General features: G+C 44.0%; 2 protein-coding genes across 2 annotated transcripts in view; both read right to left on the bottom strand.

Moving 5' to 3' along the window:
* Window positions 1-12,438, bottom strand: part of LYPD6B (LY6/PLAUR domain containing 6B) — a 45,132-nt gene extending 32,694 nt beyond the window's left edge. Inside the window, exon 1 of the mRNA XM_015634114.1 lies at window positions 12,327-12,438. The gene's annotated coding sequence lies outside the window, so the exon portion shown is untranslated. The remainder of the gene's footprint in view (window positions 1-12,326) is intronic.
* Window positions 12,439-14,297: 1,859 nt separating this feature from the next.
* Window positions 14,298-25,223, bottom strand: part of KIF5C (kinesin family member 5C) — a 66,280-nt gene continuing 55,354 nt past the window's right edge. The window contains exons 24-26 of the mRNA XM_015634826.2: window positions 21,971-22,187; window positions 20,884-20,997; window positions 14,298-18,229 (exon numbers count right to left, since the gene is read on the bottom strand). Of these exons, the coding sequence (XP_015490312.1) occupies window positions 20,891-20,997; window positions 21,971-22,187 (324 nt within the window). The 3' untranslated portion in view covers window positions 14,298-18,229; window positions 20,884-20,890. The remainder of the gene's footprint in view (window positions 18,230-20,883; window positions 20,998-21,970; window positions 22,188-25,223) is intronic.

The following is a 25,223-nucleotide window of genomic DNA, read 5'->3' as shown; positions in this document are numbered from 1 at the left end:
AATTCTCCAGCCCCTTCCCAGCTCCTCCATCTGCTCCTCAAAAGATTTGTGCTTTTTGGATTGATTTATCCCATATTAATACAGAAATAAATGAATTTTGCTTCAGCCAGGAGAGCAGAACCTCCTCCTTCAGTAGCTCCAAAGAAGTCAATTTTCTGCAGGTCTCAACCTCGAGTTTTCAGTGGGGCAGAACCTTTAAAAATAAAAACAACCCCACTATTATCCCCATCCCATGGGAGGGAGCATTTTCCAACCAGGGATTATGGAACAGATCCCAGTCCAGCTGTTCCTCCTCTGTCTGGAAATCAGGTGCTGAGGCTGACCAAAGAAATGTAAATCCTGTGCACAGCCTGAATCGAATTATCTGGCAAAGTACACGAAGAAAAGATCAAAAAGCTACAAGCAAGTGGAGAGATGAAAATGAAAGACACCACAATTCCTATTCCTGCCTTCTTTTGGGGGGAAAATCGAATCCTCCAGGTGCTCAGAACAAAATCCTTGATTTAAATGCCAGTTTCAAATGGAAATACATCAGAACTTTACCCCACGCTTGTAAAGTTTTATTATTTTTCAGATTTCTTCTGCAGAACAACCTGCAATGGGCTCCACTCTGGTGTCCTCATCTGCCTGCCTAATCTGACTGCTGGTAATTCATTTTTTTAACAGATTTTATGCTCAATTTCTATATAAATTTTAAACAATCCTTCAGTCTGTAGACACAGACATACATTCACTCGCTGTGATTTCCTGGTGTAAAACAACTGGCAATAAAACACGACCCTGGTGGCAAAGGCCAAATGCTCCAGCTCAAATCTCACTTGTACCTGGTGTGAAAAACCAGGTTTGCATATTTTATACATAATTTAAAAGTTTAATAGAAATATATTTAGGATATAAAATAAAGTAAAATTTACAGATATGGCCTGGTGTCTCTGCATTCAGCCAAGAGAGCACAAAGGATTGTCCCTTAAAAACAGAACTCTACTACATATTTAGTAGATATTTAAATTATTATTATAATATAAAAATATAATATTTAAATATATATTTATTAAATATAATACAATAAAATTGAATTATAAATATAATAAAAATAAAAATAATAAAATAAAATAAAATATATATAACATTTATTATATTTATATAATATATATAAAATATCTGTATTTATTTATATAAAATATATTTATATTTATTATATTTATATAATAAATATAAATAAAATAACAATAAATTATAATATATATTATTTTATTATTGTTTATTATTTAAATTATACATAATTTAAATATAAACACTTTATACATATCACATTCATTTTAATATTTACAAAAAGCCAATATCATAATATGTACAACATATTATAATATGTATAATATTATATTATAATATGTATTTTTAACACCTGATAAACTCCAGAGAAAACCAAAGAAGCCTTTCAGTCACAGCTGGGGTGAAAGCAGTGCTTGAAAGAGATTTTTTCTGCTTTTCTGTATAACTAAGGAACAGTCAAGAGTTGTGCTGTGGCTGCTTTTAGCTGTGTTGACTTAAAAAGTGTCTGAAGTGCCAAGTTTCAGGTTTCACCTCTCGCATGTGTCCAGACATGTGGTTTAGCACATTATCCTCAGCCACTGCAGCCTTTTTTTTTAATGGAAGCAGCACAGGAAAATGGGGCAGTGTCAGGAAGGCAAACCATTCCCTCCCCAGCCACAGTGGCTTCATAAAAACACTTTATAAACACCAAATCCCTCTCAAAGCCACAGAGGGGAAAATAAAATCAATAAAAATCAAATCAAATCAAAGCACAAAGCGATTTAAATGTGAATTGCAGCATCAACCCTCACCTGTTACACTCACAGGGAGACAGTCCATGATCTTATCTAGGGGTGGTTAACCACAGACGAGCTCGTAAACATGGATTTAACCAGTTAAGACAACCCTGACAATTCAAAGAAGATCTCAGTTCCCTTTATTTTGGCAGCTAAGCACGCAAGGAAAAATTCCTCCTGCAATTAAACGTTCTTTTTGAAAGAGTTTATCGTGTAATTGCTTCACTGTGGTGGTCAAACTACTCAAGAGGACACATAGAGAAACAGATTTTTAATAAAGATGTATTTTGCATTTAGCTGGGTATTAACTGAGGAGAAAAATTGGTTTCTATCCACACACAACAAAGGAAACTTTCTGTGGGAAGAGAGCAACAGATTGGACTCTCTGATCCTCACAGAGACAACACCACATTTTTGGCAATATTAGAGAAAATGGGGATATGGGTCTAAAATCATCAAACCCTAGAAGTAACATTATCTATTTTTAAAAAAATCATCAAGCATCCAGAGAATTCCACAATGAAAGTAGCCAGGTGGACTAACACCATTCATAAAATCAGAAAAAAAGCAACTTAGCAATATTATGTACAACAAGTCTGAGTGATTACCCAGAGAGAAATATCTGAAATATCCTGGATTTTTGGATTAAACATAACCTGGTAACCAACTGGAACAACCCTACAGTTCATCCTTTCCAAGATCCCCAGGCCCTGAGGTCAACCCCAAACCTGATTTTGCCTCCTCATTCCTGAATTCTCCTCCCAGAATTAAAGCAGAGCTTCCCCAAGCAAAGAAAGGTGAGGAAACGCTTCCTCCTCCCTCTGTGCTGCCAAAAAACATCTGCTGGGCACAAAAATCATCTGCTGGGCACAAAAATCATCTGCTGGGCACAAAAATCATCTGCTGGGCACCTCTGCACTGTCCACAAGGCATCCACTGAGCCTCCAAACCCCAGGATTGGCCCTGGTTGTGCTTCCCCAGCACACAAAGGGCGTTCATAAATCAAGTTGTGTGTCCAGTGACATTTTCCACTGTTGGACACCCCAGGACAGGTTTTTGTCACGGCAGAAGAACCCTCAAAACCAGCTCCAAGTGGCCTTGATCCTTTCTGATCCTCTGCTCCCATGATATTCCTGCAGGGATTTTACACAGCTCTGGCTTCAGCTGCTGGCTCGTGGTTAAAACCTGAGCCACACTGCAGGATTTAACCATGGTTTAAATCTTGGGGCGTTTTTTATTCAATTAAGGCATCAGAGGAGCTGCTGTTTGCCCTGGGCTTCTTGAAAAAGAAGGGAAAACACTGCTCCTTTCAATCCCAGTCGTTTTGTCACCCAGCTTTTGGGGAGGCAGGATCCCCCAAAAACACCCAGTGCTCCAAGCACGAGGTTTCCAGGAGTCCCAAAAACCAAAGGGATCCTTCAGTTCCACACTCACCGTTCACACCGGGGTGCAGTCAGTGATGGAGAAACACCTGGAGGCTTAAAAACCAAAAATAAAATCCTACATGCTGATATCAGCGTGCCACAGCTGCAATTCCTAAAGGGATTCCTTGAAAGGCCTTTTTTGGCAAGGAAGGGGTGAGAGTTTGAGGTTTGAAAACCCAAGAGTAGCCGAAATACAAAGCAAGAGCTCCAGGTGATCAATTACTATGGGATGTCCATGCAATGCAACTTTTTAAAAATGCTTTATTTAAGAAATAACAAAAAAAAAAAGAAAAAAAAAAAAAGTGATTTAATAAGTGATGCAAGGCAACCACTCATCCTCTCCCTGCAGCACATCAATGCCTGACCATTCCCTGAATAAAACCCCTCTCTGGAAAAACCAAACCTTCAGGTTTTACTGCTGAGGAAGACATGATAAGGTATGGAAATGAAGTGGAAAATGCCTTTGATCAGATCAGATCTGCTGTCCCAGCTGGCTCCAGTCAACGCAAAGAACCAAATTCTGATGCAGAAAGACAAATTCTGCTCCTTTCATATGTTACATAACCCAGCAAAAACGCATTTAAAGTATTTGATGTGACTTCAGTTACCCTGTGTGCCTTTTGGTAAAAAGAAGAAGAGGAAAGAAACTTCTCTGTATCAGAAATCCACATCTCATTGTTATCCTTTTTCAGAGCTTGCCCTTGGTGGGTTCACTAAGTTCTGCCAGGGAAAAATAAATCCTGAGGCATGGAAATACGTGAGCAAAGGCCTTCTCCTCCTCTCCTGGGAATTTTAAGTGATATATTTGTTTCTCTGCCCCCAAACCACAGCAAACAATACTTTGCCAGCAGCCAAGCATCATTTGTCAAAGCACCAGGGCATTTCTGAGTCAGGCTTGGTCAGGAAAGGGAGTCAAGGCTACTCCAGCATTCCCTGGGGAATTCACAATGGCTCAGGAACTGAGGTTCCCAGCCCTGGCAGGTGGGTGGGAGGGAGAAATAAATGTGAGGAGTTGGTACAAAACAATCAATGGCACAGCCAGGGGTGATTGCAGCTGGTGAGGAGGGACACGGCGCCGTGGGGTGCAGAGGGGTAAAAACAATAAAAACGTGGAGAATCAAACCTGGTTTGGTTCTCTGCAAGACAAATCCTTAAATAATATCAACTGCTACAAGAAAATTTCATGTTTGGTTACAACTTCCTGAGCAGGAGGGGACCCACAAGGACCTTCCTGCACCTCTCCCACCAGGAAAGGCTGAGGGAGTTGGGAATGTTCAGCCTGGAGAAGCTTAGGGGTGAGCTCACTGTGGCCTCCCAGCACCTGAAGGAGCTGCAGGAAAGATGGAGAGGGATGGTTTACAAGGGATGGAGAGACAGGACACAGGGAATGGCTTCCCACTGGAAAAGGGGAGATTTGAGCGGGATATTGGGAAGGAATTCCTGGCTGGGAGGGTGGGGAAAGGCTGGGATGGAATTCCCAGAGCAGCTGTGGCTGTCCCTGGATCCCTGGGAATGTCCAAGGCCAGGATGGAGCAGCCTGGGACAGTGGGAGGTGTCCCAGGTGGGATAGGATCATCCTGAAGGTCTCTCCAGCCCAGACCACTCAGGGGTGGTGAATTCCCCAAATTCCAGTTTGATTTAGCACAGAGCTCCCAGAGCCTGGGGCACTCCAGGGAGGCACTGACATCCCTCCAAAAGGGGAAAAAACAATAAAAAAATGCAGATTTTAGCTAAATTAGCAGCTTGCTTCAACCAAAACCTTACTACTTGGAGTATTTTACCCACCTGTGGTAGAGAGTGCAGGTCAAAGGACACTCAGGGCCCTGCACCCCAAATCTCTCATTTCCTGTGAGCAGCGAAGGAGAAATCCTACCTCGCTCCACACATCACTCTCCTGCTCTAATTGTCCTGCAATTATTAACTTCATTTATTGCCTCACAGAAAAGAGATTTTCAAGTCTGTGCAGATCAGCTGTAAATCTGCAGCTCTTTGATACCTCATGAATATTATAAACACCTATTTTAAGGTTTTCTCCACTAGAGATCATTGGTGCCAATTTTTGGCACCAAGGGTCTCACAAATCTTTCCAAATGTGAGAATAATTACAGGGAAGGAAAGGAAAGATAGGAATTTCTGTTTCTTCATTTGAAGAAATGAAGGCAAACAGTCAATTCTGAAAAGTTATAGATACAATTTATATATATATATAAATGCTGAAGTAAAGAAACAAGATAATTAAATATAAAAACCCACAGCAAAAGTCCTTCCTGAAACTGAAAGAATTTTTTTCCCTTCTGTGCTGTGGATTTCCAGTGTTATCAGAGCAGATTGATATCAGGCAGTGTTGCAATAATCTCAGAAAAATAAAATAATTAGGAGGAACAGAAAGCAGCCCCAGGCTGGGATTGGCTCTGCACGGGGAGATTCCCCAGCCCTTCCACCCACATGGTGTTTTAAAAACTGATATCCCAGAGGAGCAGCTGCAGTGCCAGGATCTCCTGGGTTTCCTTGGACACTCTGATTCTCTGACTTCTGCAGAAGCTCTGCTGCTGGATTTTCTTAATGCATTGAAATTCATTTTTATGTAGTTATATAAAAATAATTTTATTTTTAGAATATATGTGCTTTTATATATTTTTATTATTATTATTTGCAATTATCTTTATAAATTTTATATATTTATGTTTCATATAATTGTATTTTTATTTATTTATGTATTTATAATATAAAAGTTCTATATTAAATTCTATTTATATATTTCTATAATAATATTAATATTACATATTATAATTATTATAATTATAATATTATGTGTTATATATTAAATATTAAACATTAAATATTATATGGTATATATTACATATTACATATTACATATTATATATTATATATTATATATTATATATTATATATTACATATTACATATTACATATTATATATTATATATTACATATTATATACTATATACTATATACTATATATTATATATTATATATTATATTAAAATCTATGTAAATATATATTTATGTATTATATAAAGATATAATATTTATATATAATACATAAAATTAATTTTTATATGAATTTGACTCCTCTGATTTGACTGCACATCCACATGAGGGGGATGAGATGTCCTGAACCTTCTCAAAGAGGGAGGAACTTCTGTAATCTGAATTTTTGGATTTTTGTTGTGTAGGATTAGTTTTAAAGGATGGGCACAGGGCCTGCCCTGGGAACAAACTCCAATTTTGGGGCAGCCACAGCTGCTCTGTCCTGAAAGAGCCAAGGAGGGGATTTTCCTACAGCATCCAAGCCACAAAGAGCTGGGAATTACAGAAACCAGGATGAGCCTGGGAAGATGTTTCATTACCCCAGCCAGGCACAACAGATGGGGACAGTGAACTTCCAAGGGAAAACGATGATCCCAGCCAGAAAACAGAGCTGAGCACACACCTGATGCTTTTTTCTGAAAGAAAAAGCCAAAATATGGCCATAAAAAACCCCACAAAGTGCCTTGGTGTGTCCAGCCTGGAGAAAAGGCTGAAGGGAGGAGACTCAGCCCAGCCTGGAGCTTCCTCCTGAGAGGCAGCTCCGATCTCTGCTCTCTGTGACCCAGGGAACAGCTGGAGCTGGGCCAGGGCAGGTTTAGGTTGGATTTCAGGGAAAGGATTTTTCCCCAGAGGGTGCTGAGGCTCCCCAGGGAATGAGCACATTCCCAAGGCTGCCAGAGCTCCAGGAGTGTTTGGACAGCGCTGCCAGGGATGCCCAGGGTGGGATTTTGGGGTGTCTGTGCAGGGCCAGGAGCTGGATCCACGATCTTCTGGGTTCCTCCCAGCTCAGGATATTCCATGAAATGGATTTTCTTAGCGGCCAGAAAGAAGGAACAGCCACACTCTCCAACCCCACACCTAACACAAAAAAACTCTTCACATCCAAAGCACCAAAACTCCTCAAGTCCAGCCTTAAATGGGTTTTTTAAAATTTTAAATTTAAGCCAAAGCAGTCCCTGGGAAGAAGGTTTGAGGCACTGTGGGGGCACACGAGGCTCCTGCCCTCACTTCTCTCCAAAGCTTTTAGCTCCATTTCAGCCTATTAAGCCGAGCTCTGAATTAGCGCAATTTGCCGCAACAGGTTCCTTCACATCAGGACAAAACCAGAGCAGCATTTTCCCCCCAAAAAAAATTAAAAAATAAGGGATTAGATGACGCTAAGTGCTCCCATCTGCGTGTTTAGACTCCTGAGCAGGGTAATCACCACCCTCCAGGGCACATCCCCGGGGCTGGGGAGATAATCTGGTGTCTGGCTTGCTGCTTCACGTGGCCAGGTGAGGAAGGGAGGGTGGAAAGGTGCCCTGGAGGAGCAGGTATTCACCAGAGCCAGAGGCAGCTCCCTGGAGCAGCCAGGCTGGGATGGCTCCTTCCAACCCCAAACACCTTCAGCCCCGCACTCTGCGGCGGGGATTTAAGGGATGGAAGGTTCCCCGGAGCCGCCACGGGAGGAATTGTTACCATACCACTAAAGATGGTGTTTCATCCAGGGTTTTTGTCTGTTAAAAATGACAATATCTTGCATTTAAACATAAAGCAAGGCTGCTCCTACAATTGCTCTTAGTTCTCAATCCATATAAATCAGTACAGGCCTAAAGATTTCCGACTTAGCTTCTCCAGAATTTGGAAATAATTGTCTAACTGGGCTAAGAGGAAGGAAAACATTTCTTTAAAGGAAAACAGGGGTATTTTGACATAGGAAAGAAAATTGTTCTCACAGACATACTAATTTATGGGCAAAACTAATTAAGAGACTGAGAATAATTCTGTTTTAATATTTGGAAGAAGCAGAATGTCCAATCTATTTATGCACCTGATTTTTCACCCTGTTGTTGTAAGGATCTGATCCCACTTTGTTTTTTAACGTGCACTCCTGTTATAAAAAATGCAGAATAATGACAGATGAAAAGGAAGGATGGAGTGGACCTTCCCCTGGATTGAGAGCTGAGGAGTGGAAACACTAAATTCAAGAAACCACAATTTTCCCTGAAGAGCAGTGAGGGCAGGGCTGGGCTCTACCTCTGCCACCTGTACAAACTTCAGGAGAATTTCTGGGAATGGGATGAGCTTTAAGGGCCCTTCCAACCCAAACCATTCCAGGATGATTCTTTGGGTTTTTTTTAACACATAACCTCAGCTTTCATTCCTTGACTGTCCCACTTCCAGACCTGTAAGATGACAACAATGGGGTTTGTAAATTTATTCCAAGCAGGTTTCACACAACAGTTCAGATTTGTTTGGACATCAAAGCAAAGCTGAGACAAAACCCAAATGAAAACCATTTTACCCTGAATTTGCGCCAAAGCCTGCAGTTCAACCCAGGCACATCAAAAGGCTTCAGGCAAGAAATCCCAATCTCATTTTGTTGGATCGTAACTTTTGCTCCCTGCTCGGGGTCACAGCAAGAAAACAAGGAATGCCAACGGCTATCCTGAGCCCTCACTTAAAATCATGGAATGCCAGCATGGTCTGGGTTGGAAGGGACCTTAAATTAATCCCATTCCACCCTCTGCCATGGGCAGGGACACTTCCACTGTCCCAGGTTGCTCCAAGCCCTGTCCAACCTGGCCTTCAGCATTTGGCACTGGGAATGACCATCCTGCTGATCAAATCACGTGCAAATCCCAGCTGAAACCTCCTGGTTTAGACTAAAAGATTCTCCCAGCAATTACTGGAAGAATAACTGCCAACATCACATGCATCACTCAGTCCGCCTCAATCCTTCAGGAAAGCTGCCACCTGAAATTCCTTCTGAAGTTTTTTGGCATGGAGCTACCAGAGGTGCCTTTTCACCACTTCTGAACTGTTGGACATGCACCTCATCCAGGAGGCCTTTGAGGCACACACGGGAATAACCGAAGCATTCCTTTCCTTTGAGTCCACAGGATCCAGCCAATGGATCTGAGGGAAGGAATTAAAATATTGAGGAGCACAATCTTTGGGGGGGAAAAAAAAGGGGAATTTTCAGAGGTATCAAAATTCACGCAGCAAATCTTTTTAAAGCTTTTAATCACAGAATGGTTTGGGTTGGAAGGGACCTTTAAAGCTCATCTTGTTCCAAGCCCCTACCATGGGTAGGGAATCTTGCAGAGACAGGGAATCATCTGTGGGTTGGGAATATTCCACTTGGTGACTTCTGTAATCTGAGTTTGTATCTCCTGATTCTGGACAGGATTCTCCTACGTAATTACCACAGCCATATAAAGAGGATAAAAGGAAATATTTCCTCTCTCTTCTCTCACACCTGGAACTTGGGAAATGGAAAACCAAGCAGGAAGCAATTGGGATAACCTGCCTCAGCCCTGAGCTAACAAGGCACCGGTGTCTCTCCCTTGGAGCTCCCAAGGGTGCAGGAAAGGCGCCGGTTCCTCTAAGATGGATTTTTTCCTTGCAGCACTTCGAGATGTCAATGGCAATCACCTCCCTGACCCAGAGACCACATCTCCCCCACCTTGGCCGTGCTTTCCCTCCTCCTCCTCCTCCTCCTGCCAGACAAAGGGAACGCATCCCAAGCGTTCCCAGGATCAGCGCGCGGGATCCGTCCCGTGTCAGCCCATTACGGCATCTCCCAGCTCCTGACAGCGAACATCACCCCGATGTCAAAGCTCAGAGAGATTCGCCCTGCCAGAGCCAGGCTGAGGCTAAAGGGCTGCAGATTATCCCCTTGGAAGGGATGTCACTGAGAGGATGAGACTGGCGGGAGCAGAGCAATTATCACGCTGGGAAGCACTAATTGACTTAAAGCAAGGAAGGCACGGAGGGAAGAGGTGGAACTCTGCTACCCGAGTTAATTGTGGGCTGACTGGAAGAGTAAAATACCACCCTGCAAAGGTTGATGAATCACCAAGCTGTGCAACAACCTGGACAACTCCCTTGCTCCGTGCCATAAAACATCCCTCTGCAATTACCTCTGGAATTCACCTGCACTGCAGGTACAGGGCCTGGCTGGGCAAGGGGACACAGGCACGCAAAATGGGGACAGAATCAGAGCTGAATTCTCCTTCTCTGAGCTGATCTATGTGTTCTCAAACTCGATCCTCTGTCGTCACAAACCTTTTAATCTTTTTGTCCTTTTCTTAAAAACTTGTCCAAGCAGAGGTGTGACAATGGGGAGGTCCAAAGTCATGGAGGAAGCTTTAAAACTTAAGAGGTTTAGAACTGACCTGAAGAAACAGAGGTCTAAACACTTAATATTTTATGATTTTAAACAAAACCGTGTTTATTGAGGGAGAGAAACTTGACTCATTCTCTGAGCATCTGGGATTACCAGCATGGCATTTCTGGAGGAGGCTGCAGCACATGGCTCTGCAACTGCTCTGATCTCTGCTGCGTTACCCTCTGACAGATGGGAAATCACACAATCCCATTTCCCTGAGACTGCCCTCAGGAATCAACCAGCTGGGTCTTGCAAACCAGTCCTAGCTGGGTGAACCACGTGTGCTCCTCGAGCCCAGGACTGTTTCCATTCCCTGCATCAGCAGAGCACCAGGGCCTCGTGCAGAAGCGAGCCCTCAGTGCCCACCAGCCACACAATCCCCCCAACACTGCTGGTTGTTGTTGTTCCAAGGGATTTACAGCCTGATTCAGCACAAGGATATGCAGCTGGATATTGGGAATAGCTACCAGAAGCCTGTGTCCATTCTGGAGAAAAACACCACGCTAAAGGCAGCGCTTCCCCAACCTGCCAGGGTCAGCCCAGCACCTGCTCATGTGCTTTTATAGGATTTTATAGGATCACAGGATGGCTTGGCTTGTGGGGACCTTAAACACATCCCAATCCACCCCCTGACATGGCAGGGACATCTCCCACTATCCCAGGCTGCTCCACACCCTGTCCAACCTGGCCTTGGGCACTTCCACGGATCCAGGGACAGCCACAGCTGCTCTGGGCACCCTGTGCCAGGGCCTGCCCACCCTCCCAGCGAGGAATTCCTTCCCAATATCCCATCCATCCCTGCCCTCTGGCAGTGGGAAGCCGTTCTCCCTTGTCCTGCCACTCCAGGCCCTTATCCAAATCCCTCTGCAGCCTTCACGGTGGGCAGACTGTGTTTTTCACTCACAGTTTTTGCTGCACTAAGTACATTTTTATTGCGTTCTGTCACTTCCTAGGTTGAAGCCCCACTGCTAAAGAGCCCGAGGTTGGCATCCACACCTGTGGAACACAGAGCCCAGTTCTTTTTACAGCTCTATAATCATCAGGAGATGTGTAATAACTGCACTTTTACAAGGGACCTGTTAAACACAGGCTGTGAATTGGGTCCCAGGCACTTGACGCTGCACACACAGCACTTCCCACAGCCTGGCTCCATCCTGCCAGTGCCACAGCTGCTGGGGACACCCTGGTTTTGGTGACACCTCCTGCTTGCTGTGTGGCTGGGGACACCTTGATTTAGGTGCCACGTTCTGCTCCCCAGAACTGCCAGGGTTTTCAGTGCCACCTCCTTCTCCCCAAACCACCAGAGCTGCCAACACCCTGATTTTGGTGCCACCTCCTGTCCCCCCAAACCAGCAGGCCTGAGGACACCCTCTTTTGGTGCCAGCTCCCACTCCCCAAAACCGCTGGGGCTGGAGATACCCTGATTTCAGTGGCACCTTCCACTCCCATAGGGCTGGGGACACCCAGATTCCGGAGCCACCTCCCACTCCCATAGGGCTGGGGACACCCAAATCCCGGTGTCACTTCCCACTCCCCGTGGCGCTGGGGATACCCAGATTCTGAAGCAATTTCCCACTCCCATAGGGCAGAGGACATCCAGATTCCAGTTCCATTTCCCACTCCCTGTGGGGCTGGGGACACCAAAATTCCGGTGTCACTTCCTACTCCTCGTGGGGCTGGGGACACCCAAATTCCGGTGTCACTTCCCACTCCCCGTGGGGCTGGGGACACCCAAATTCCGGAGCCCCCTGGCTGTGCCCGCTCCCGCCGGGGCTGGATGCGGCTCAGCATCACCTGGAGCAGCAGAGCGGGACCCGCAGCCCCGAACCCGCTCCACGCTCCCCTCCCGGCCCCCTTCCCCGCACTCACCCTCCGTGCCGGGACAGCGGGACACGGGACAGCAGGACACGGCAGCAGAAGGACAGTGGGACACGGGAGCAGAAGGACAGCAGGACAGCGGGATGTTGGCCCCGGCCGTGCGGGCGGGGCCGGCGGAGGAGGGGCCGGGGCGGAGCGGGCGGCTCGGACACGCCGTGCCCGCCCCCGGGGCGGTGGCACCTGCGGGCAGGGCGGGACCCCGACACCTGCGGGGACTCGGGGGGCGGCTCCCCAACCTCCCGGGGATCCCTGGAACTCAATCCACCCTGCCCCGGGACCCACGCGTGGAGAGAGCACCAAGGTGACCACCAGCGGTCTTGATCCCGAACTACCGAATATCCTCATTTTGGGATAAATGCAGCTTGCCTTGGGCTCAGCTCTGCTGGAAGAGAAATTTAAAGTGTTTCAGTTTGAGCTAAGAAGTGTTTGAATCAATAGCGGCAGCCTTGCCGTGAGTATTTTTCTAGGGATGCCGCTCCCATTCCTTTGTTTTCGCTGCGCTCTTGCGAAAGGTGGATCTTGGATAATTTGTGCTTTTTTTCATGGAGTTAATTAACTGCTGCAATCCCACATTCCGAAAACGAAATTGTAGGGATGCACTTGCAAACAGTCTGCTGTCTAATTGAGTTCATCCTCCAGGCATGAGCTTTATCGAGGAGATCTTGAAGGGTGAATCTTTTTTGACTCATGGAAAGAGCTCTGGCACCCTGCAGTGTTTGCCTTCCTCTCCAGGATTTGTGGGGAATGTTTGGACTTCCCATCTGCTCTCTTTAATATAAACCATCTACCCTGGAAAGCCTCTTCTTCCCGGGTGGAGCCATCCTCATCCTGCAGGAGATTCTCGGAGGGTGAGGAAATGCCTCTTATTTATGCACTGAAACCGAAATGTATCACAGTCCAAAATTTATTCATTACTTTTAATAACCGACTTCAAATTTTACTGGACTAATTTCTAAGTGCTGTTTTTATGGTGCAAAACCCACATAATCCTCATTAGGAGTCTACTCAGCAGCAAAAAAAAAAAAAAAAGAAAAGAAAAGAAAATTAAAGAGAGCAAGCCATTCCTACAGAAACTTTGGAGTGCCCAGAACTTGCTTTGCTGAGGAGAAAAGTTATGATTTAATTGAGAAATGCTCAGAGTAATAATTACTGGAAATAAGCTGTTTCTAAAGCTCCCAAATATGACTTTAGGGAAGTGGTAAGGACACACGAACTTCTACTCCATTTCATAAAGTGAGTGTAATATTCCTATAAAAATGGAAATATATGCACAAGGGAAGTGGAAGAGTCTCCCTGACATCCTCCAGGCTAATGAAAACGAAGAAGGAGGAATATATCTGTGGAGGGGTAGTAGAGATGATGAAATTATTTATTAAAAATATTGAAGATTCTGCTCTCTTCATTCCCCAGTCACCCAACTTTTTTAATTAGTGCCCCTGGATCCCTGGCAGGTCCAATCCCAGGCTGGATGGGGCTTGGAACAAGCTGGGATAGTGGAAGGTGTCCCTGTCCATGGCAGGGGTGGAATGGGATGAGCTTTAAGGTCCCTTCCAACCCAAACCAGTCTGGGATTTTTTCATTTTCTACAGGTTTAGAAGGAAAGCTGAAATCCAGAGAATGGACTAAGGCCGCTCTGGAGTGTGGTTCCACTGAATGGGTCATTCATGGAATCAGGGAATATCCTGGAGCCACAGGATCAGGGATCCAGCTCCTGGCCCTGCACCCCAAAACCCCACCCTGGGCATCCCTGGAGCGATGTCCAAGCTCTCCTGGAGCTCTGCCAGCCTCAGGCCCATTCCCTGGGGAGCCTGGGCAGTGCCAGCACCCTCTGGGGGAAGAATCTTGCTCTGGTGCCCACCCAAAGTCTGGCCCAGCTCCATCCAGGCGTTCCCTGGGTGCTGTCCCTGTCCCAGAGAGCTGTCAGTGTCCTGTCCCGTGTCACACCAGGCCCACACGGCAGAGTTCAGTTCAGTTTTATTTTCCACTGTAACGGATTTCGAATGATACATCATGCAGTCTGCCAGTGTATCCATCCATCTCCGACAGAACTTCAGCACGAAGATAAAAGACTTCTCTCCACAGGCTGGGGGGGGAGGAGGAGGGTTCAGGTCTGCTATCAAGAGTTTAATACAGTTCAGCATCATTTGATGCAATGGCAAAAAAAAAAATTTCCCCTTGTTACCAGCAAAACGTGTCCACCATTTATTTCTCTTTTTTTTTTTGTTTGTTTTTCTTTTTTTTCTCCTAAATTGAACACTACTGTAAAGATACATAGAGCCCAGAGAATACACATCTGCAGTACACGTTACACACTTTACAAACTAGACAGGGATAAATCTACAGGATGCCTCAGCCCCGTGGCTCCCCCACAGCCAGCGGGGCGGCGGTGGAGCGGTGCTGCCATCCCGCACAGCGGATGGTGCCGGTGCACGGCGCGGTTCCTACAGGCACAGTGAGGACAAAAGTCAAAGCAAGGGGAGATTCAGATTATCCTGCCCACTTTTTATTCCCCCCCTCTGTGGAGGAGTACTTCAGTCATGGTTATGTGAGGTATTTCTCCTCCAGCAATGGGGATCGGATGAGCCCTTTTCTTTTTGGACCTTCATCGCTGTTGTTTTAACAATCCTTCAGATAAAACCGTGTTCAAATGAAAATTCTTGATTTTGTTTATTTTCAAGCCTTAGGGCAGGGCTGGATGGGATATTGGGAAGGAATCCTGTGAGGGTGGGGAGGCCCTGGCACAGGGGGCCCAGAGAAGCTGGGGCTGCCCCTGGATCCCTGGAATATCCAAGGCCAGGTTGGACACTGGGGCATGGAGCAGCCTGGGATAGTGGAAGGAGGAATCAGCTGATCTTTAAAATCCCTTCCAACCAAACCACTCCATGATCCTACGATTTATAAAGATTTCAGGCAAAAGTGCATCTCAGTCCGTTAGGCTTTATAAAGTGAAATTGTAAAGCTACTCGAGGCTCTGCGGGCAGGAATTCTTGTAGCAAAATTTTTTTTGGTGACTTATTTTTAAGTTTTCAGTATCTTCAGGATAATCCAACTCTCACCCTTGTTGAGTTTAATACAAAACTTAAAAATGCATCAGCCAAGATCTTTCCAAGCTTAAAACTTTCCTTGCTTTCCAGAAAACAAGTCGATGAAACGTGAACTCAAGGACAAACACAAGATATTTGAACATATCATTAAGAGAAGCTCAAGTGAGCCAGAAATACTTTTTAATTACTAGCAAAAAGAACAATATGCACTTTAGTTCCATCTGAAATCCGTTTCCCATTCAGAAATGGTATTTCCAACCCAATTTTTCCCATGCATGACATTTTTAGATGTGAAATTTCACTTGCGCTGTACAAACCACAACTTTAAAAATGAGCCTGGAATAAATAGAACACAACACTCAAAGAGCAAAGAAAGGAAGATAGGGTCGGGAAACAGCAAGAGACAGGTTCTGATCTCTGCAGAGCAGATGTGTGGTTTTCCTTTCCAGATATAAAATGTGAAAGCCTTAAAAATGGTACAAAAGTTGAATATACAACACGCGATACAAACTGAAGTCGCCTAATTAAAATAGGCTTCAAAAATAAAAATAGATACAAGCAGAGTATGTTCAACTGAGAATTCATCCTTTCCAATTATTGAATCTCTCAGGTGTTTAATTTTGAGGATTTTAGCCTAAGGCATCTTTGGGGCATTGCTGGAAGTGCTCCTGCAGCCTTGGTGTAAAAGGGAACTTGGAGAAACTTCCTCCTTTTGCTGCTGGTGGCACTGACTGGCTGATCAGCACCAGCACGAGGAAGAGATGTCCGAGTTCACTTCTCCCTCAAGCTGCAGGGAGCTGGCAGAGCTGTCCCCAAAAAAATTCCTGGTGATGCCTTGAGGAATCCAGACCTTTTTTTGGTGTCTGCATTTACAATAGAGTTCCATCCCGAACTCTGAGAGATGCAACACAAAGTTTGCCTACAGTACAAAAATCTTCGACAGCAAATAAGCTTGGGATCTTTTCCTAGAACTGAAACAAGAGGATTATTAATTCCTAGTAGAAACCTCAGCTCTGACCAGCTGGTAAGATAGCACAGAGTAGTTCTGAGTTAGTGATTTTATTAAAGATTGCATATGGCAAGTTCACAGTTCATTCTTCTGGCAGTGCACATGCACGTAACGAAAGAAAATATAAAACTTTGGAAAATACAAAATAAATTAAATACATGCAAATCTGCAACTTCATTAAATATGTTTAGCAAAATGCTCTCCCAAAATAGTGCAACATTAAAAAAAAAAAACAACAAAAAATCAAAAAACAAAACCAGTTAAATTAAGTTCAACTTACTTTGCAACACCCTAATTTCAGTAGAAAAAAAACATCTAAAGTCAACTCACAATCTTCCAAAACTCTCTATGGAACTGAAGAGTTCTACACCTACACACTCAGAAATTAAAAAAAAATAATAAAAAAAATATCCCAATCAATCTCAAATTAAAGAAGAGCAGACTTCTGCAAAAGAAGACCAGAGGGCTACAGAGCCTTCCTGGAATTCCAGATTCCTGGAGCCTTCCTGGAATCCCGGCTTCCTGGAGTCCCACCTGCCCCAGGAGATGCGGAGGGAGGGAGGAAGAGGAGGAGGAGCAGCACCTTCTGCCTGCCAGCAGAACCTTCTCAGAGCAATTCCAGTGCCCCCTTGCTGGGAAGATGGAAATTTGCTGTCTGAGAGATCCAAGGAAGGCTTTTCCTTCCCTCTGGAGCACAAAGCAGATCTTCCATAGGATGAGTGGACAGAGTGGCTTAGAAAGACATTCCCTTCCCCTGGCAATGTGCTCCTCACATCCCAGCAAAAAAATTCCCAGATTTTGTCTGCAAAGGACAGCTCGAGTGTACAACTCTCACCTCCTTCTGGATTTTTTTAAGGAAGGGTTTGGGGGATTTTATTTTCCTTTGTTCTGGGATGGGACTGTTCCCTCCGGGATCTGAATTCCGGTGTGAACAGATCAGGGCTTGTCTGGGGAAAGGGGGAGGGGGGGAGATGCTTGTCAGATTTTCCAAGGTGAGATTTCCACAGCATTCTGAAATCCTTCAAAAATTCCTAGGGAACAACTCTTACAAATGTGTGGCTAAGCCATCCCACTCCAGGAAAACCCACCACTGTAGGGAGAACTACACGGAAATAGGAGCTTAATTTTAAAACAGGTCACACAGATAAATTCATGGAACTACCAAACTTCAAATCCTAGGTCTATACTAACAGATTTCTCTGCATCCCATTTATTCTTTACCAGGTACTGCAATAAAGGTTATTTTATACAGTCCAAAGATATTTTTTTTTCCTTTTTTTTTTTTAAATCAGGATATTACAAATGGTTCTTTGGGGAAATTTCCTTCTGAAAATGTTAAGCAGTAAAATTAAACCACATAGCAGCACATTTTCATCCCCTAAAAATATAAAATAATATGTATATTATACAGGAAATCAGTCATGACAGAGCACAATCACCTGCCTTTGATGGCACTTGGTCATTGAATAATTAATTCCTTGATGCCAGAAGTCGGGAATTACCGATGCCAACGGAGGACTCGGAAAAGAAACAAAGCATCGCTCTGAGTGGAGAAGCCCCAACCTAAGCAGCGCCAAGGGGTCGTGGAATTCGGAGTGGCAGACTCCCTATCATCCTTACTGAGGTGGGAATGTTCCAGACATTGTACAAGGATCTGGAGGAGCTGAGCTGGACACTTCTGTACACGTGGAGATCCTACGAAGCTCGGAGTACCTGGAGCGGGGCATCGCCGACGGCCGTGGGAAGCGCAGGGTGGACAGGACGTGGACCGGGTTGGAGAGGGGCAAAAAAGAAACTAATGTGACTTAATGACAGTCCTTAACATGCTAAGTGGAACTGACCTGCCAGAGAGAGCGAGAAAGGGAAGGAAAATCAGTGGATTTGGGGGATTAGAAAGCAGAGCACCCAAATGAGACGGGCAGCAACCAAAGAGATGAATCCGCAGTCACGTTAAAAAAATTACGGAATTTGGGTCTCACAAAATGAGCCAATTGTCCTGATGGAGAAGCCTGGAATTATGTCTCACCCAAACACTGTCTAAAGGTCTGAATTTATTTCTTTTTCCCCCCACCTTTAATTTTCTGTTCCTTTAATGGGGTTTTTCTCTTGGCTCATTGGATGTGCTGAAGAGCTGGTGTGTGTTTATCTCATGTAATAAGGGGAAAAAGTAACAGCAGGGGAGTTTGAAAATTATAAAATCAAAAGGATGAAAAAATACAAATTCAAGCCAATCCTTCTGTTCTCTGTCTCCTGACAGAGATTTTTCCTGATATATACACACATATATAAAATGTTTTGAGAACTATCAAAAATATTTTATATATAATATCATGATAATATTATACAAATATACTGTATACTTTTATATATGCAAATTAGACAAGCACATTTTATTAAAAGCCACATTTCTTTCTCTTCCATCTGCTGGGTCCATCAATCATAACCACTGACCAGTCTAACAGCACTAAGTGTCTTTTATCTTTATGGTGAATAATGAATGAACACAAGATAAATCTTCCCTCAGCAAATGTTGAAATAGGAACCTCAATTTTATTTCTCTGCTGTTAAATGACTATAAAAGAAAGTTTTGTTCTAGTTTCAGCTGGGTAGAACTGCATCACTCCGAATAACTTTCTGCAGAGCACAGGAATGTCTCATCAATAATCAGGAAATGATCTGGAGGAAGTTTTCCCTGCACTGGTAGCACCTTTACTAACACCCTTACTCAGACCCCTGCGTTTCCATCCAAGCTCAGAATTCAGATTACTCAGATATTCCCAATTTTGGCAGCCAAACAGTTGGAATTTGCCAATAAAATTCTTGCCTAAAGGACCAAAACTGAGGAGAACTGACCTTCTCCAGTCACTTCCTAGACTACACCTTCCACACTTAATTCTGGATGTGAGCAAAAAATCTAGAACACATGGTGGAAATGGTTTCATTCCAACCTGTAGGTCTGCCATTTGATTTTCAGATTTTTCCTATTTTTTTCCAGAAACTCCAAGTCTGTAACTTTATTCAGTTTCTCCTGAAATATTCCACCTTTTTCTCCAGCCTCATTTTCCCTGGGACTCTTCTGCAACATGGCCTGAACCTGCTCATCTCCAAAGCCCTCAAATCTAAACCTCAGTATCTGAAATATCTGGTGGGAATTTTATGCCTCCTGATTGCTTTTTCTTGCCTTCCACAATCATTTCTTGTTATTACAGAACCATCCAGTTTGAATGTTTTATTATTAACTTTTATTTATCTATAGTTGTTCACTTGACACGTGTGGCCTGCCTGGAGTCTGACTTTTCACTTCACTGCAGTTGGTAAATTAAAGGTGCATGAATTTGAGGCAGGTGGCAGCTTTTTCCCCTCAGAGTAGCTGTTACAAGAAATGTTTAGAAATCTTTGACAAGGCTCTGTACTCCACTCTTTGCCAGGTCACAGAGGTGGGAATGCAGTCAAGCAGATGGACAGAGGCACCTCACTCGTAAGGTGGAAAAGCCAATTTCAGACCAGAATGGACAAAACCACTCAGCAAAGCCCTGCCCTAATTTACCCACAGAGGAAATATTTGTTGCTGGAAGCTCATGGCAAACACAATGAGCAGGAACAATCCCCCAGCACAATAACAGCTTGAGTGTGGCATGATGGATGCTTGGCATGCAAGCCTGACATGAAACATTCCCCAAAAAAAGCTAAAAACCCCCAAGAACGCCTTGAGGAGACCACAGACCATGAAGAGAGTCGTGAGACAGAATTAATCCTCAAGGAGGGCAAAAAGCCAGACTTGGAGGGACAAGTTTGCTGTCCCCAGGCTGCTTTTCACAGCCACTTGCTGCCATCCAGCTCTTGGCATGTCTGTGACATAAAGTGATCATCTAAAATAACGCAGATATAAAATCTCACCAATAATGAGCATTTAAAGAAAAAAACAGGAGGATGGAGTCCATGGAACAGCCTCCTGGGAATAGGCTGCTCATCTTTTGCTTAGGAGAAACCCTCAAGCAATTTAATTGGCAATTAAAGTAAAATATTTAGGTTTTCTTTTCTCATGAAGAGAGCTATAAGTGCAAAGTGTGCCAAATGGTGACACTCCAATTTGGAGATGTCTCTTGCTGCCACTGACAACTGCTCTACCCCTATCCCAGGCTGGAATACCCCAACATGGAAACACATCCATGGTACAGAGAGCAGAAGATGATGCTGGCAGAAGGAACCTATGGAATTGTACTTTTACTACATGAGTTCCATACCTCTACGTGTGAATTTCGGTCCAGATTTACCAGAGCAGGTTTTAAAAAACTTTTAAGTGCCAAGTCATTAAAATGAAACCTCTCCTCAGCAGCTGGCAAAGCCTCTTAACAAGCACTCAATTAATGAGTATTGTAAATATCAGCAAACAACTACTAAAAATAGGAAAAAAACATACTGTGAGTCTCCTAAAAGCAAGATGAAATGTAAGGGAATTGAGGGAGAAGAGGTGAGTAAGTTACTCTGGCCTTACCTCTCGTTTATTTGGTGTTGTGGTAGTAGCTGGAGTTGGACATCCCTCCCCCTCGGATGGCGTGGACGGCTGTCGGAGAAGACGCTGGGTAGTGACCAGGGCGGATGGGCTTAGCTGCACAGGGAAAGGAGGGATCCAACAAGACATTTTAGCTTTCACATTTCAGCTTTCACATTTCAGCTTTCCACCTCCCCTTTTCCTCCAAGGGAAACCCCATTGTTTCCTAGCTCAGAGCTGTGCTTGGCAGCGTGGTTTCTAATCCAGCTGTGCAGATCACAGCACTCCCTGCCTTAGCCAACAACAAATACACTGATTTTCCTGCTGGCAGATCCTTCTTCCTGCTGGCAGAGCCCTTCCACCTTCACATGTATTGGATCTGCAAAGATTGCAGACTGTCTAGCAACAAAGGGAAGTCACTTGGTGGGCAGTGAAGCACTTTTTATGTCAGATTTACACCATTCCAGATGATGTCAAGACAAAGCTTGGATGGCTCCCTACAAGAGGAAGCATTCAGGAGGTGACACGTTGTGCTGCATGATTCTCCCTCAGGATTTCATACCCCAATATTGTCATCTCCAGCTAAACCATTATCCTTTAGCAATCCCAACAAATTGTTCCAAGAATTGCCCTGTTCCTCTGTTGTATGCAGGCATTACATTGTGCCTCGGAGATATATCAATGTCTGAATTACAAAGGAAGATTTTTTTTTTGGAGTTTAATCACATAGAGGAGTAATCAGGACAAAGAAAGAGAAAGGGACAAGGTCCAGAAAGGCAGGGAAAGAATAAAAGCAGAGAGAGGCGTGTGGGGGGAGAAGGAGGAAGAAAGTGAGCGACTAATTTAAGGAGACAAGTTTTCAGGTCACTAGAAGGGCACACAAGACCCATTATGCCCTTTATTTACCCAGCAGAACAGCAGAGCCTCTTTAAACCCGAGGTGGGGCAGATTCCATGAAAAAGCGAGGCCTTTGAAGATTCTTGCGCAGCACACGAGAAGCAGCCCCTGTGTTTTACTCCCTCCACTCAACCCCCAGCCACCAGCCTGAGCCTGAAGCACGTGGGCAGCCCCTTTAGCTCCATGTCCTCACCAATTTGGGCAGAGTGTGCTCTCCGGGCCATGTTTTTGGCTCTCACGGCCTCCTTAATGCGATCCACCTCCTGCTGGTAGCGCTTGCGGTCGCGCATGGCGTTTTCCTTGGCCTCCTTCAGTGCACTCTCCAGGGCCTTAACTCTCTCTGCCGTAGCTCGAAGGCGTTTCTCCAGCTTAGGAAGCTCGCAACGAAGATCTGCATTATCACGTACCAGCTGCGGGGAAAACGGTTCAAAAGAAAAGGAGGTCAAAAGAGAGCGGCAAAAATCCCCCTCAGGGAAACGGCGGGAAAAGTCACCTCATGAGGAGGGAGGAAGAGCCACTGGTTGCTCTCTATGCCTTGTGTTCTAAAATTAAATGTGTTTCTTCCCAAAATTGATGCAAAAATTTTAGTTTAATGTGAAATTCAGAATGTCCTGAGCTAGAATGGACTCACAAGGTCAAAAGAAAATGGCAAAAAGCCCCCTCAGAGAAATGGCGGGAGAAGTCACCTCACGAGGAAACGCCACCGGCTGCTCTCTATGCCTTGTGTACTAAAATTAAATGTGTTTCTTCCCAAAATTAATGCAAAAATTTTATTTTAAAGAGAAATTTAGAATGTCCTGAGCTAGAATGGACCCACAAGGGTCAAAAGAAAATGGCAAAAGTCCCCCTCAGAGAAATGGTGGGAAAAGTCACCTCACAAAGACAGAGAAAACATCACCATGCTCTCTGTTTTTCATGTACTAAAAATAAACAGATTTCTTCCAGAAATTAACATGAAAAGCTTGGATGAAAGAGAATTTTAGAATGTCCTGAGCTGGAATGGACCCACAAGGTCAAAAGAATGTGGCAAAAACCATCCTCAGAAAAGTAGCAGGAAAAGTTGCCTCATGAGAGAAAACACCACCATGTTCTCTTTATGTCATGTACTAAAATTAAATTGATTTCTTCCAGGAATTAGTGTAAAAATCCTAGTTTAAAGAGAAATTTACAATGTCCTGAGCTCGAATGGATCCACAAGGCCAAAAGAATGTGGGAAAAAATCTCTCCTCAGACAAATGGTGGGAAAAGTCCCCTCACATGGATAGAGAAAATAGCACTGGTTGCTCTCCACACCTCGAGTACTAAAATTAAACAGATTTCTTCCAGAAATTAATGTAAAAATCCTATCTTAAAGAGAAATTTACAATGTTCTGAGCTGGAATGGACCCACAAGGATAAAGTCTAGCTCCTAGCCCCACACAGGGCAGCCCAACAATCCCACCCTGTGCCTGAGAGTGTTGTCCAAGATCAGTTTTACTCACAAAATTCACTTGTCTGGCTGAGGAGTGATATTCATTTAAATTGTCCAGAAAGATCAAAGAAAAATAGAGTTTATTCCATTCAACAAGATTCCACAGAGCTGATCCTGAAAGATGAGGACTCCAGGATCAACCCTGCTACTGCAGAACACTTGACATCCAAATTTGCTTCTCTACACTTGAAAAACTGCAGCAGAAACTCTACATTCCCTCAGAACACAGGAATTTTGCAAATCCTTGATTACCTTATTATTTTAAAATAATAATGCTTGAATATGTCTTACAGACAACACTGGGGATCACCCCAAATTCATAATTTCTGGTGGTTCTAATGTGTTCACCTGTACATTCCCTACTCAGCCATGCAGGAAAACTGGAACTTCACAAAGAAATCACTTTTAGGCCTGTAACTGTAATAATAATTGTTATATTGTCTGTAATTATAATGCATATAATGATTATATGCAACTTTGAATTCATGCACTTCCTCAGTTTAAGATGAACCTGAGCGAGGTCTATCAATTATCCAAATCAAAACTGACTTCCCATGCAGCAACAGCCAAGAGAGGATTGATTTTTAATAAACACAAAACTGATGCAAACAGGCAGAAAATCCAGCACAATTTCTACTAAACAGGTTACACCACTGCTGGAAGTCAACAGAAATCTGCTCCAAAGGAGTGACTCTCCCTTTTCTGGAGCAAGAAGTGGATTAACAACCATTAATAATACAGGAAAGCAACAGCATGTCCTGACATTCACACGTTGTTTAACAATCAGAACATTTTACACCTGCTGGGCAAGGCTTAGTGCTGGAGAAAAACACAAACAAACTAAAAAAAAACATTGCCACAATGTGCTTTTTCTGCAAGTGATGAACTCTTGTTGTGTGAAATAGTTACGATAAAAAATCCAAGAAGGGTGGTATCAAGTCCAATGTCACTTTTCCCTCTAAGTTCCCTACAAGATGTGGATTCCAAGCTGATTTTGAGTAAATACACGCTAATGAGAGCTATAAAAATCCACATTTGAAACCCAGCAGATGCATGAAGCGAGTGCAAAAAAAAGGCAAAATGCTAAAAGAAAAACCACTCTGAACATGTCCCAGTTTCCACATTTAGAAAGTAGGCCTTTAAACCATCTGTTCCCTGGAAATCTCAAAACCCCAAACCTTAGCGGACACTTCTCACAGTCCAGCACTTCCTGCTCTTTTGGCACTTCCACAGGAATAATTAAAGCAAATCTGGGAGTGTGGGTCACTAATACAGCTTCAGGAGAGTGCAGTGCACAATGTTCTATCACTGCCCAAAAAAGAAATCAAAACAGCTTTAGTGTTTTGTGTTGGGCACCTGAATAGTGGGACACAGCTCCAACATACTGGGAGAGGGGATTTTAGGGAGAAATTCTCCCCTGTGAGGGTGGGGAGGCCCCAGGTTCCCTGGAAGTGTCCAAGGCCAGGTTGGATGGGGCCTGAGATAGTGGAAGGTGCCCCTGCCCACATCAGGGATGGGACTAGATGGGCTTTGATTCCAAATCTGGGATTGTATGAAACTGGAATTACAGGAAGGAGGGAGGACACAGAAATGGACAAGCCCAGAAATGACCAACCTCAGCACCCCAGGGAGGCACCATCCCTTCAGCTGCACAGAAAACCCCAATTTTCATTGAAAACTCTGCTGGTGGAATCCACTCCAATCACCTCCAAGGTGCCTCTGAGCAGCTTCAGGCCAGGACACAAACTGGAGACGCACAATCCATCCAGAAAACAGCTATTTTTATGTATTTCCTAGTGCCAAACCAGATCTATTTTCACAGAAAAACAATGTCCTTATTTACCACATTCGTAGAAATACAGAGAGTGGGAAGAGCAGCTCTAACTCCTAACGCCAAGGGGTTTAGTGGGTACTTTTTCTTCAGCTAGCATGGGTTACTTCCAAAATTATCCTTGCAAACATTAAAATACTGCAT

Source organism: Parus major, chromosome 7 (assembly GCF_001522545.3).
Source record: "Parus major isolate Abel chromosome 7, Parus_major1.1, whole genome shotgun sequence".
Taxonomy (NCBI): domain Eukaryota; kingdom Metazoa; phylum Chordata; class Aves; order Passeriformes; family Paridae; genus Parus; species Parus major.
The sequence above is the reverse complement of the archived record's forward strand: the minus strand, read 5'-3'. Positions and strand labels throughout refer to the sequence as shown.